Source organism: Acanthisitta chloris, unplaced genomic scaffold (assembly GCF_000695815.1).
Source record: "Acanthisitta chloris isolate BGI_N310 unplaced genomic scaffold, ASM69581v1 scaffold27064, whole genome shotgun sequence".
NCBI lineage: Eukaryota > Metazoa > Chordata > Aves > Passeriformes > Acanthisittidae > Acanthisitta > Acanthisitta chloris.
The window spans coordinates 22,179-36,169 of record NW_008670283.1 but is presented as its reverse complement, the minus strand read 5'-3'; the positions used below and the strand labels follow the sequence as shown (position 1 = coordinate 36,169).

The following is a 13,991-nucleotide window of genomic DNA, read 5'->3' as shown; positions in this document are numbered from 1 at the left end:
GACAGTACCAAACCTGAGCACAGGCCCCAGTGCTGATGGCATGCCTGGCCAAAGTGCCACACACAGCATTTCAGTGCACTGTACCTCAAGCATGACCAGAAAGGCACCATGTATATCTCCCTTCTTCTCCAGCAAATAGGAGGAAGCTTCATGGAGCTGATGTTTCTGGGTTATCTGAGTTCAAAGAGAACAAGAGGGAAATGCTTGTGTTACAGAACCTGCCAGTGCTTGTTTACTGCAGGAGACAAGGAGGAGCAGATGGTCAGAGGGGCTGTGTGCCTGTGCTCATGGCACAGCACCAGGCTGAGCAGGACTCCTCCTCTCCCTGCCACCCCTGCGCTGCCTCTCTCAACTTGCTCCATTGCCACCACCAGCACTCAAAAATCACTGTTACATTTCCACAAAGGGAAGAAACAGTTGCTCTCCCAGCACCAGCCACGTTTTGGCAGCACTGCTTTCCAAAAACCCCAGGCCCGTGATTTCACACCTTCAGCGTGGTTAAGCAGTAGTAACACAGCCACCCCCTACTCTGCACTTCCTTAGGAGCTTCAGAGCACTAACAGCCTCTTTATTAGCCCTGAGACCAAACTCAGCTCCAGCCTATGAGATGTATCTAACTGTGCTGCAGGAGAGCAGTTCAGCAGCTCATGGGAACAGGGAGTGCTGGAAATGGATTGGAAGAGTATCCAGGAACTAATCAAACCTAGGCTAAAAGTACCTTTACAGCACTTTAAGGAGGCAGGAGCAGACTTGAATGCACCCCCTGGCCCCTGTCCTTATACATGCCTTTCCTACCTGGATAGTTTCTTCCAGTCTGCAGGATTCCAGAACTCTGAGTGTCTCCAAAACCTGGTCTGGGCTGTACTGACACAGCAGCTCGATGAACTGCTCAGTGATGCAGGGTGGTAAATGGATCAGGTCTTGGTTAATGCCTTCCCTGCAAGAAAACAGACAAAAGAGACTCAAATCAAATTCCAGCCCAGAAATTTGGCTGGAGAAAAGAGTTTCTTACTCAGTTGTGTGTTGTCATTTATCCCTAACACAGAAGTAAAAAATCTGGTCTTAAGAGAAAAATTATTCTATTTCTAGCGGTTCCTGGTGCTGCAGGTCTCAGCAGGCATTTTGTTTGCTCCACAACACATCCTCCCGATGCCTCAGTATAAACTAGATCACCAAAGACCCCTGTGAAGGCAGAGACCAGCACAGACACACCTGGAGCAGTTCCATGGCTGAGAGGCACAAAGGACTTGCCTCGTTTCTGCAAATAAACCTTATGGTCCAAAGTCCTTCAGGGTGCTGATTGTCTGTGTGTCCTGTGGACCTGCTGCTCTGCATGTGTTTGGAGAAATGGTTTGTTGCATTTTCCTTACTGTTCATGAAATTCTTCTTTGACTTCCTTTATCCCATTCTAACGTTTCATCCCTCTGATCCACCTTGAACAAGGAACTTACGTTTCTTTGAGGGAAACATCCACATGTTCTAACCCCAAAGCTCATTGTTAAGCAAACTCCTGACGTGGGGGAAACGAGAGGGAACAGAACTGTGTACAGTGTCCATGCCTGTCCCTTTGTCCTGACTGCTTTCTCCTGACCTTGTTTTTATAAAGAGCAGCATGAAGCAAGCAACTTCAGGATGAGGATGGAAAGGAGGATACCCTCCTAGAGTCACACACAGCACCTGCAACCCTTGGACAGCAGCTCACAGTGCCACTGCACATCAAACCTCCCACTGGTGCAGTGTGCAGGGAAGCAGCAGCTCATCCTGCCTAGGAAACAGAGCTTTAAACCTGTTCTGAAGCTCCTCTTAGGAATGAAAATGGCTTAAGGTTTACGTTTAGCTGTGCTACCTTTTTGAACAGAAATTCATCATCAGGAGAAGATCAGCTGATGTGCAAACCCTACGGCCATGGGATGGAAAAGGTCTGATGTCCAATCTGAGTCTGTGTTTCCTGGGAGCTACACCAGGATTGTCATCATCCAAGGAAGGCCAGGAGAACACTGTGCCCTAGCAAGCCAAAAGCAGCTTACTGTGATCACATCAGTCACTTGATTACAAGTGATTTGTGCCCAGAAATGAAAGCCTCATGCAGGTACTGATCACAGTGCACAACATCTGGGCACAGCTGTACAAAAACTCATGTCCAGACTACTGTGTCTGACATCCAGGAATGGCTTTCTGAAGGACCAGACGAGAGCCCCGAGTTCTGGGCTCCTGCACTCACCATCCACTCTCCCACAACAGCAGCCTATGAACTGCCCCAGTGCCTGGGAGGGAGAGAGGGCTCCACTCTTAATGTGACTTTATAAAGCACTTCCAGCTAAAATGATCTCTTGTCTACCAAAATAGGGGCAAAGGCAAGTCAAACATTTATAGGATGAGAAGATACTTCTAGTCTGGACACAACTCTGGCACTGAGGATTCATGGTCTCCTGAGCAGGGTAACCTTCCCCACCGCGACAAGAAATGCAGAGGAGAGAGAATGGAAATAAAGTTGGATCTTGAAAACATTCAAGTAACTATCCTGAGACTTGCACACCCTGCTCAGCTCCGTGGGATTGTGTTTATCTCCAGTATAGCCATGCCAAACACCTCCCCTGCCACACTTCACAGGCTCTTTCCTACAGGCAGAGAGAAGTGCTGGTTTCTCACAAAACCTGGCCCAGGAGACCCACCCAAGTGTCATGGGGAGCTGCTCAGAGAAGAGCCCTTGTAATAGAACCTGAGAGTTTAGGTATCAGATAACACATTTATAAACCCAGAACTTTGTGTTGCTAAATAAGAACACAAGAAATGCTGTTATAAGATAATGCACAATAATATCGTTGGTGTAATTCACAAGCACAACTGCAAACAGACATGTTTCCCTGTGCTGGGTTTCTGCAAGGAAAAGCCCAAGAGTTTAAAAAGGAAATGGAGCAAAGGCTGTGATTAATGAGCTGAGCAATCCCCACTACATTCCCTGTTTCCTGGGGTTGCTTATAAGCCACAAACAGAGACATTTGGTTTTAATTTCCCCAGGCAATTCCTGTTAACCCTGTTTCCTCCCTTCCCCCTTCCCTCTCCTTGAAAATAAATCTCTAGCTAAATTAAATGGGCCAAATTAATCCCTAATGCAATTCCACCAACTAGGATAGTTATACCAGCACAACGAGTCTTGTCCCCATATGATCAGCAATCATTCGTGTTGGAGACCTTAAAGAGCTCATTTACTGGTCTAAGAGTCTTTACTTGAATAAGAATTTTGCTGGAAAAAAAAAGCAAGTAAACATTTCAATGGACTGAAGAGAGAGAGAGAGAGAGATGTTTTCAGCAGAACCAAATCAGCACTTCATGCACAGCTAGAGCACAAAGTGTAGGTGTATGTGCAGTTTGGGCTGCACAGCGAGGCCTCCCCTCCTTCCCTGCTGCTCCCAGGACAGAGCTCAGCTCATCTCAGAAGGAAACAGCCTCACAGCCCCGAGCACAGACCACAGGAGCCATCAGAAAAGCCTCCTGACCTAATGCACAGGGTGGACCATCAGCCTCGAGGGAGAAGCAGAGAATCCTTGGAAAACCAGATAGGGAATGTTGCTTCCCACTGCTGGTTTGAACACATCACATGTTGCTTGTGATTAGGAGGTAACTACAGGAGAAATGGGTCTACTGAGCTCTAATTATGGTAGAGTGGAATTGGATGCATTTATTGCTCTGAGATTACAGAGACATTTCTGGGCACAGGATGAAAATCCAGGTTAATGACTCCCTTCACTGGGGCCCATGTGCTGCGAGTGACATCGCGACGAACACGTCTCACTCAACATCCCGCTGGGTTTCAGCTCTGCTCAGCCTCTTTGGGTTTCTAATTAATCATCTCTTAACTAAATCACCTAATTTCTTCACCATAAACCCAAGATATTTTCTGGACAAAATTCTGGTTTTGTTCTGACTTCTAAGGAAACAGGAGGTGCAGAAATGAGCACCTTCCCCATGATGTGGCTGTAAAACTCAGGAAACAACAAAATGTGACTTTGGGTTTGGTTTTAGAGGGGTTTGGGTATGTTTTTTGAGATTTAAATGCTAATAAAATCCTAAAAGTGACTAATTGCAGCTTCTAGCTGGCAAAAATACTTTGTATTGCACTGCAACAAGAACTGAAACACTGACACTTGGCATTTGGATATTACCCTTCCCTACTCCACCTCCTCATAAAGCAGCTAATTGACAAAGATCCTTCCTTCACTTGCACTGACAATTGTTTGTGCATATATAAGTGTCTCATAAAATAAATAAATACGGTCTTGTAGCATTGAAACTGATCCAACAGAAAGAGAACACTCAGTACCGAAATACTGGCAGAGCAGGAGCAGATGGAGCGAGGAAGTGGTTAAAGAGGAGTTTGTGGGGAAATCTAGCAGCAATTCTGAGACAAGCTAGGAAGTAAGTGTCAGTAACCAAAAAGCTTTTCTATTCACATTAAACTTGGGCACTCTGGTGCAGTGATCAAACCAGTGTTTCTGGGGAGGGAAATGGTAGGGTCAGTCCCAGGGAACCACCTCACAGCCCTCTCAGAGCAGCTGCCACTGCAGTGCCCAAGCTCCCACCTCATGGAGGCCACAGCACTGCTCGAGGACACTCCCCAGCACCTACTGCAGAGGAACTGATTTTAACACGTTTTCAGGCTGTAGCTTGTAAATGGTCCAATTTTCTACATACCTTGGATCAAGGAGACTCCTCAGGAACTGGAAGAGCAAGAACTGGTCCTGCAGAACAGGAGGAGACAGAGTATGAGTGGTTTAAATAACGTGCTGTAAAGCAGTGAGTCCTGAGCTATGTCCCTTACAGAAGATAAAGGTCACAGCCAGTGAACTGAAGAACTTGCTTTGGGCACTTGCCCCAAGTCAACACACTTGGACGATGTTTGCTGACAGCAGCTCTGTCCCTCTGTGAGCCCAAGCCACACTGAACTCCCACTACAAGTTACAACCAGCACCTCAGATTGTACATATCTATGTCCAGAACTCTACAAACAGCCCAAATAATTTCAACATAGCAGTTGCTGCCACTGGGTAGCTATTTTCCCACCGTTTCTGACACGCTCTTAGCAACCTTACAAGGATTGTGAGAAGCCCTGAAGGAGTGGGGTTGGCCACCTCACCTGCAGGTCTGTAATGATGCTCTCAATCTGCTCACTGAAGTGCATGGCTGCCAGGTCAGCTGCTTTGCCTGGGCTCAGCAGCAGCAGCTCCTGTGGGGAGGGAAACAACAGCCATTACTCTTCATTTCCTAAGCAACATAACTGCAGTGTCACCCAGTCTGTTCGTGCTGGAACTGCTCCTCTGCCTAGGTGCAAGGGTAAAGCAATGGACACCCTGACACAGAGTGATGCTGAGAGGAGTAGAAGGAAGGGTAGGCTGTAAAAAGGCATTTCTGAAAGTTGATGGTTTTACTACCAACAGGCCTTGAAGAACACAAACTGCTTCACACACCGAGACCACACATCAGTCCTGAAGAGAGTAAGTTATCAGGTTTTCTGACAACTGCCTTAGACCCCTGTCAACAAGACATTCCTAGTGCCAACTACAAACCCATAGGAGAGAGGAAAGAACCTCAGTTGACCCTCAGGAATTTCTCAGCCCGACGGGAGCAATGCTTAACTGGCTTGAACTGAACCAAACAGAGGTTTGAAAGCAACTTTCCTTTAACTTTCATTGTAACTGACACCTGTGCAGACATGAAAAACCCCCAAACAATTTCTCTATTGTAATAAAAGGAAAAAAATACATCTTTTAGATGCCTGTGGGTTTGCTTTCTGCCAAGCTTGATCTTAAAGGCTTCATGTTATACAAGTTTATAAAACACAGAACATGAGATTTTTGCTTCCACACCTAGAATAAAAGAGAAGCAACTGCTTCAAACCAACCCTGTGTACCTGGTAACTCTTCCCAAAAGCCCCTGCTGAGTCTAAAAAGGAGCAAACACTGCTTTACTGAACAAAAACAACTGTTACAGCAGCAAAGGAAGCAGTGTGCCTGCCTGAATTTGTTTCTCTCTGGACAAACCCCCCTGGAGCCTTCAGGACTGCTGAAGGCATGGCTGACTGGCTGAGGAGATGGCCCAGCCTCCCTGTCCTGAATCAGTGTGACTTTCAGAGCCCACCCCCAAGCAAAAGGTTTGGGGCTTGGGTTTTCATCCCCTCCCAGGTCAGACAGATTTGTAAACATGGTACTTGTTAGGCAGAGAGCCCTTCAGGGGTCAGCACTGACACAAGGCACGTGGGGCTGAGGACACAAGGACCACTGCTGTGACTGAAGAGAAGCCTTAGGGTTTGTTGTCAAGATAAACATCAAGGGAAAACAGCTATGTAGGACAAGTAGCACTGATGACAAAACCCACTTTGCCACAGGATCACCACAGAAGCCTCTCTAGACACTGCTGGTTGCCACTGCAGAGGCTGGTTGGCTGGGTTGGTACCTCAGCAGAAGGAGGAACAGTTGTCCAAAGGCTTGAAACTACAGCACCATCCTACCAAAATGTTATTTACTGCTTAAAGTCTTTGGACTGTCTCAGAGCAGGATTAACACAATGGAAAAGGGAAAATCCCATAGCAGCCACTGAGCTGCTAAAACACATGACATTGTATGTGCTGTTCATCAGTGCTGGGAAATAGAAGACGACAAAGGAAAGGGAGCTGATCTCGGTGGCAGCACCCAAGGAAGGTGATCTACAGAACTTACCACCTGCCCAGCAGCTCTCAGGAGGACAAGTGGTGCAGTGGAAGAATGAAGGAGGCACAAGGAAGCAGCACTGGAAAGCCCAAGGTGGGAGCCCAGTCGCTCTGGAAAGGCTGGAGGGAGCCAGGCCTGCGCCACACCAGCACAACACAGCCAGCACCAGCACCCACAGGCTCTGCCAGTGCACCTGGAGAGCTCAGCCAGATTCACTGGGTTGCTTTGTTTGCTGACTTTTGAATCATCTGCCCTCATGGTCCATTCCCTCATTAGTCACACACTACTTGCAGATGCTGGCAGAGACTACAAGTATTGTGTGTCTTTCAAACATACCCAGTACTTTCTTGTCTGCCTCACAGGCCACAGATTCTGTGCTGTTTGCTGCAACGGAGTCAGGGTGAGTGCACGACTGCTTGTTTTATAGACAGTTATTTTCCTGGCTTATCACCCTGGAGGGGACTGACACCACCTTGTAGGAACTAGAAATATTATGGATGCCCCACATCTACTGACGGGACATTTATCTCAGACACATCTTCATCCCCTGAAGCAGACAGAGATTGAAGACATGGGCAACATTATTAGGTGGAGAAGTCTGGCCTGTGTCTTACAGCAGCAGCCACGACCCCATCTTCCCATGGGTCAGAACTGCCAGGCTGCCAAAGCTGAATGCTATTATCCTTGGGAGATGAAGAACTGGATACCACAGGCTGTGAGGTCGGTGATGTCAGCACCCTGACCTTGCTGCTGCTGCTGCAGATGAAAGACTTGCTAATGGATCCCTTCCCTGCTCCACAGCACTCAGCAGCCATCGCCCCCAGCTCCATTAGCCGAGGAGCAATGCTTGAAACCAGGAAGCCACAGAAGCCAGCTCAGACCCCAGAGATGCTCTTACTTGAACGTGTGAGAGACTAAACCTCGGGTCAGAGCTGCCTCAGCACTGCGACTCCACACTGACACTTGTGCTCAGACACCAGCGCCAGGAAGGTCCAACTGGAGTCAGCAGAGCTGAGGTAACATGGACACAGGATATACTGTACCTCTATGTGTTCCAAAGCTTTCTGCCATACCAACTGCTTTTCTTCAGCACTGTAGCCAGGCATGGACAGGATGTTGTGAATATAGTTGAAAACTTCTTCCTGTAAGGCATAAACCCATAAATGTCAGAGTATGTTCTGCAGCAGCACTGGATTTTGGACATTTCTAATAGCCTTGGAATGACCTCGGGGCTTGTCCTCTCTTAGCAAGTCAGGATGAGTTATCTGCAGGCAAGGTTATGTGTCCCTTAACAGCTCCTGAAGAACTGCCAAGAAAAGAAAGTCAAGAGGAACTTGATGCTAAATGTGTTAAGCACTAAGGTCAGAGAATTGTCCTCCACTGTTAGAAATGTCTCTTTCTTGCCCACAGGGAAAAAAGACAGGACATCACTCTTCAGCTAGAAGCACAGGCAGAGCAAAGAACACTCAACCAGAGGGTAGGTCAGTTTTCCCAGGATATTCCTGAACTCCTCTTCCACATTAGCTCTCCCCCAGACTCTCCTGCTCTCCTGCCAAATGGTTTCTGACCACCTCACTATCACAACCTTCTCCTCCAACTCCTTCACCCACACAACGTTCAGCATTGTGTTTCAGGAGGAGCTGGTGAAGTGACATTTGCCAGACTCTCACCCCAACATCTGTTGATGGTGAGGAAGAGAATACCTCACAAGCTGCGGCAAAAATGCAACTTAGGCACATGCAGAAGGTAATTGCAAGGAGATAGTAAGGGCAGAGACGTGTCCAGGGAAGGAAAAGAGGAGAGCGATGGCAGAAACCACCTCACTATCACAGCCTCCTCCTAACTGCACAAGTGTTGCAGTTAGCCACAGCTGCAGTAGATCCCACCTTGCACTCAGGTTTTATTTATTAGCATGGTCTAAATTTAAAAAATAAAACCTCAGGCTTTAAAAAGATCAACAACTCTCCAATACACAAGCACAGAAAGCCTTGACTATAACCAAGACTACTCAACTGTAAAGCACATTTTTTAGGTAACTATGAGAGAAGAGTAAGGCTGCTGTGCCCACTCACTCTGGCCAGCAGGCCAGGCTGCACAGCCGTGGAGGAGGAAGGTCAGAGGCACCAGGCTGACTCACCTTCCTCATCGGATCACGCAGGTAACAGCCGATGATTTTGTCATAGCGAAGCTGTCGCTCGTACATGAACTCACAGATCTGGTAGCTGAAAGGAAAACAACTTTCCACATTAGGCAAACCAGACTCAGCTGAGCCAGCAGAACAGAGGTAGGCAGCACTTGGAAGCATCTTACACTGAGGTTCTCAGCACACAGGCTGAGTGGCTCCAGGTTACATGGGCCATTTGGTACCAGCCCCAGCCCCATGGGCCCATCAACCTCCCTCCTTGGGGAAGTCAGGATACAGAACAGAAAGCTGGAGTCAAGGACAGAGGACAGAACTCCTTGATTAAATCAGGTTTCACAGGTTCTACTGTCACAGATGACCTTCCTGGTTTCCATAACACTCTGCTCTCAGCTAGGCCAACCCGCAACGCTAAGCTGAATAAATTCACTGAACATGATTCAACAATGTGTCATAACACAGTTTCTACTTTCACATGTTAACAAACACCTTCAAAATTTGGAGGTGTTTAAAAACAGATGCAACTGAGGCAAAACAAAAGCCTGGTAAGTGATATTACACTGTAGATCTTTTAGCTGTCATCACAGGATCCCAGAATGGTTTGGGTTGGAAGGGACCTCAAAGACCACCTAGTTCAAACCCCTGCCATGGGCAGGGACACCTTCCACAGAGAGGTGGAGGTGGCTGAGATGGGGGCTCTGGCTGTCTCTGAAGCAAGTGTTGAGTCTGAAAATTTTGGCAGAGTCACTGTTTTCAGGACAGGCAGGTAAGCAAGCACAGCATCTCCCATTACTGATGCTATCCTTGTTGTGTGGTGGATTGACTCACGACCTGGAGGAAGGTGCCCTCCCTGGCTGGCTCTGTTCTGGCACGACAGACTCTAGAAGCATAAAGCATCTCAAGGAGAAGCTGGAAATTTTTAGCCTTTCTAGACACTGTTTGTCTCTCCTACTCAGTTCTAAAACAAGTACCATGGGGGTGGCTCCAGACCCCTTCGTGCTTTCAAATCCACCTGTGGGTCTCACCCCAACGAGTCACCCCCATCTGCCAGTGATACAGCACTCCAGCACACACCTAAACCTTTGAACAAAGCCTGGGCTCTCAGACAGGAACTGCTAAAACTCCTCAAGTCCCACAAGGTTCCTCCTGGAGGGTTTCCACAGCTCTATCTGCTCCTTGATTAACAGTGCTTTTTGTAAGATCTCCCAGCAAAGACAAAGTCTGGGACTGAACCTGAACATGTTAAATGAAGCACAGGTGAATGCACAGGGAGAATAATCCCAAAGCTGCAAAGTAGGAACAAGAAATGTTGAGCAAAAGAAAAAGCTGTGGGGAAGATTTAAAGGGAGTGTTCAAATATCATACACAAGATGTAAAAGCAGCAGTTATATACTGTGTGCTGCAACTTACAACTCAGCTTTCTCTGCCATTTGGATGAGTCGACTCTCTTCAAACTGCACTATCCCCCCAGCCTGGAGCAGCTCCAGGAGGACCTGCAGAGATTGAAGACCAGTTATTTATCCCGCAGCAGCAGCTGGGCAGCCTGGACTGTTAGAAGCACACTGCTCCATCAGGCTGGGTGTTCACACAGGGCTTATCTACTGATTTGTCATTTGATTGTCCACTAACAATGAAGGTCATGTGCTTATCAAGAACCCTCCTGGCTCTGTGGGTGCCGCTGCCAGACCTCTCCTGCTGGGGTGGGACCCTTCCCTCCTGCACAGCACTGCCCAGCACTTCCATGCTGGTGTCTTTAGCATGTGACCTTCAGCCATCACCCAGTCCCCAGGGGGAAATTCTGCTCCAGCCTGGGCTCACCTGGTGCTACAGAAACGCTCTCGAGGGCCATTACCTGCTGCCTCTCGGAATGGCGCGAGTCGTCATCCGGGCTGCACAGGAACTCCAGCACCTGCAGGGGGGCAGAGGGTGGCAGGACTCAGGATGGATAATGCAGCTGGCAGCACAAACCCAACCAGCACAGCCTGAGCACCAACAGTGGCAAACCCCAGCACAGTGGTGTAGTCTGGGTGTACTCCCTTCCTGGTCTTGTAACTCAGCTAGGAACACTGGAGTAGCCAAGAACTGTTGAGAGACTCCAGGGAGGGAAATCCTGGGCTCTGCACCAAGATCTATATCCCAACTTTGGGGAGCCCAGGGCATACAGAAGAACTCAGGGAACCCCACAGCCCTGCACACCAAAGAGTTGGCACCACTGTCCGACCCTCTCAGCTTCTCTTGGGACTGTGCCATCTCACCCAGAGAAACAGGAAATCACACAACTCATAGCATTCACTACACCTGGAATCAAAGTGTTTAGTCCAAATCCATTTAGCTTCCACAGAGTTCCTTGGTCTTAAATTAGAACAAAGGACATATATCTTGTAACTTGTTTTTTATTGGTGCTCATAGAGCCATATTACCACCAAAACACAACTGCTGTAGCCAGTGAAGCTCCTCTTCAGTCCCAGACATTTCCTAGACTCAAACTGGGATGTAACATAGCCTGTGCAAGCTCCAGGCATGGATTGGTGTACAGCAGACTATTTCAGTCTGTGGCCACACGAACTGAACATTACCAGCTCCATAACACCTTCGTTAGAAGCTCACTAATGGCACTTTAGTTGACACACCTTATAGAATCCCAGAATGGTTTGGGTTGGAACAGACCTTAAAGACCACCTGGTTCCACCTCCCTGCCATGGACACCTTCCCCTAGACCAGGTTGCTCCAAGCCCCATCCAACCTGGACTTGAACACTTCCTATGATCTGACCCTATTTCTCCCACAGTTCTGGCAGCCAAGCTGAAACATGGAGCATCCTGTGCTTCCAGGATCTCTCCTGCTCTGCTCTGTGGAACCACAGCAAAGGCCCAGCAAGATGCCACCTGTTCATAATGCCCCAGTACCTCCAAGACCTGCTTTGGTCTGCACTAGCCCTAGCCATGCTTTCTGCAGTGCTGCATCCTGCTTGGAATTTCACGCACACAGGAATACTTGCCTGGTCAAAGAGTGTCCTGTTGACAAACAAGGTGTTGTTGGGCTTGGCGAGCTGACGGGCAAGGAAGGTAAAGAGACAGCCCACCTGGGATGGGGTGAAGTCAGAGTTCTCCACCATGACCTGAGCAGCATTAGAGAGAAAAGGGAAAAATAAACCCACAAGTGATTGATTCTGCAGCAAGAAATATCTGTACAGCCACCAGGTCTCCTCCTGCCCCAGACGCCTGCACCATCTCCTGGTGTTAGCCTGTGTCACCTTCCACGGCATTTAACTGTGCCACCTAAGACACAGACAGGGATGTGTATTTGCTAAACCACCTCTGTCCTAAAGCAGAAGAGGCTTCACCTCTCTGCCTTAAGGGAAGCATTCCTTCATGTCCCTGATTTTCAGGTGCTAGGGGGCTCCAAACCCACATTTATCTAGATCTCTGTAGCCTGTGCTGATCACTGGACACATGACAGAGCTTCTGAGCAGAGAAATGTTGTCACATCAGTTAAAAATATAATTATCATAGGAGAAAAAAAAAAACCCAAAACATTTTACTTCAAGCCCCTGGTACTCCCCACTGTGATTGAGGCATGCAGAGAACTGCTCTAATGGCTAAGAAACCACTGCAGGTTTGGAGAAAAGCTTTATTTACATTAAATTAGCTGCTGCAATGCTGCAGCACTTCCCAGGACTGCCCTCCTCCTCCTCTCCAAGAGCAGGGCTGAACACTGCTGTGGTGGGCATTTCACAGAACCATCAGGGTTGGAGGAGATCTCTGAGATCATTGAGTCCAACCATTAACCTGTCACTGCTGGAACCCCTAAACCATATCCTCCAGTGCCAGATCCAGACACCTCTTAAACACCTCCAGGGATGGTGACTCCACCACCTCTCTGGGAACATCCCAGTGCCTGAACACCCTGACACGGAAACATCACTCCAAACATCCAATCCTGCTCTGCCCTGACTCAGCTCAAGCCCATTCCCCCTAGCCCTGGAATTTGCCACATCCCAGCAGCAGCAGCAGCAGAGCTGCAGAGCCCCAGGGACATGTCCCCAGCAGCTGCACAGCACAGCTGCAGTGTGCCACCTCCTGCCAACTGCAACCCAGGACACCCAGCAGCAGGGTCTGACAGCCCAGGACACCCAGCAGCAGGGTCTGACAACCCAGGGCTCACCAAGCCTCACAGCTCACCAACTGCCCCACCATGGCAGCATGGACACCCAACTGACACTGCCCCTGCTCTCATCCCTCAGCAGCGACAGGGAAACGCTGCTTGTGATATGTTTATACATAAACAGCTTCCAAGTGGAGTCACTCACTATTAATGGTGACAGCTCTGAGGAGAGAGCAAGCAGTGCTTGGCAGCCAGAGCTCCTGATGGGAACAGCCACTACTGGGAACAGGCTGGGGATGACAAGTGATTTCTAGAGCACCAGGCTCAGAACCACCATTCCTCTTCACTCCCATTTACTAAAGATAGGCCTGTCGTTCTGGGATTGCTCCATCCCAAACACAGCACTTACAGCCACAGGGAGCAGGGATTTAGCAGAGCAGCACTGGCACCCTGCCAAGCACAGGATTCCTGGGACCTCTTATCCTACTCAGAAGGAATCAGGGAGCGGATTCAATGAGAAGCAGATAAAAATAAGCTTAACAGTGCAGAGAGGAAGATTTGACAATGAAGTACATCCCAGGTGAAATCACAGACAGGGAGATTTCTCTGTCACCACATTTAACGTGCATGAATCATCACTTCCAGACACCCAACCAGCAGTCTTGGCTGAGGTGAATCCATGCTCCTCCCACCACCTTCCCAGAGGTGTGAGCCAGGGCAGGCCTGGGAACACCTCACCCAGAGCATGGGCTGTGCTACACAGCACTGCACACCATTGCTCAGCTGTGAACACAGAGGTTAGACACACTCACTTTCAGAAGGATGTCCACGATTCTCTGCTGATACTCCACAGCTTGCTTGTCATTCTTAAAGTCTTCAAAAGTCTGCATGAGGCAAAACAGTGACAGCTGGAGCAGAATGGCCTCAGAACAGCAGAATGGAGCAGCAGCCACGCCACAAAGCTGACAGTACTTTGGGTCTTTTCTCTGCAGATCCCTAAGCAGCAGGTTCCAAGATATAATTTGCTCTAAGCTACCAAAATG

At 48.5% G+C, this 13,991-nt stretch overlaps 1 protein-coding gene across 1 annotated transcript in view; it reads right to left on the bottom strand.

Moving 5' to 3' along the window:
• Positions 1-13,991, bottom strand: part of VPS8 (vacuolar protein sorting 8 homolog (S. cerevisiae)) — a gene marked incomplete at its 5' end in the record, with an annotated part of 51,001 nt that overhangs the window by 15,032 nt on the left and 21,978 nt on the right. Inside the window, 10 exons of the mRNA XM_009073635.1 lie at positions 85-174; positions 796-937; positions 4,693-4,739; positions 5,135-5,224; positions 7,748-7,846; positions 8,842-8,926; positions 10,255-10,337; positions 10,697-10,753; positions 11,843-11,962; positions 13,761-13,832. Of these exons, the coding sequence (XP_009071883.1) occupies positions 85-174; positions 796-937; positions 4,693-4,739; positions 5,135-5,224; positions 7,748-7,846; positions 8,842-8,926; positions 10,255-10,337; positions 10,697-10,753; positions 11,843-11,962; positions 13,761-13,832 (885 nt within the window). The remainder of the gene's footprint in view (positions 1-84; positions 175-795; positions 938-4,692; positions 4,740-5,134; positions 5,225-7,747; positions 7,847-8,841; positions 8,927-10,254; positions 10,338-10,696; positions 10,754-11,842; positions 11,963-13,760; positions 13,833-13,991) is intronic.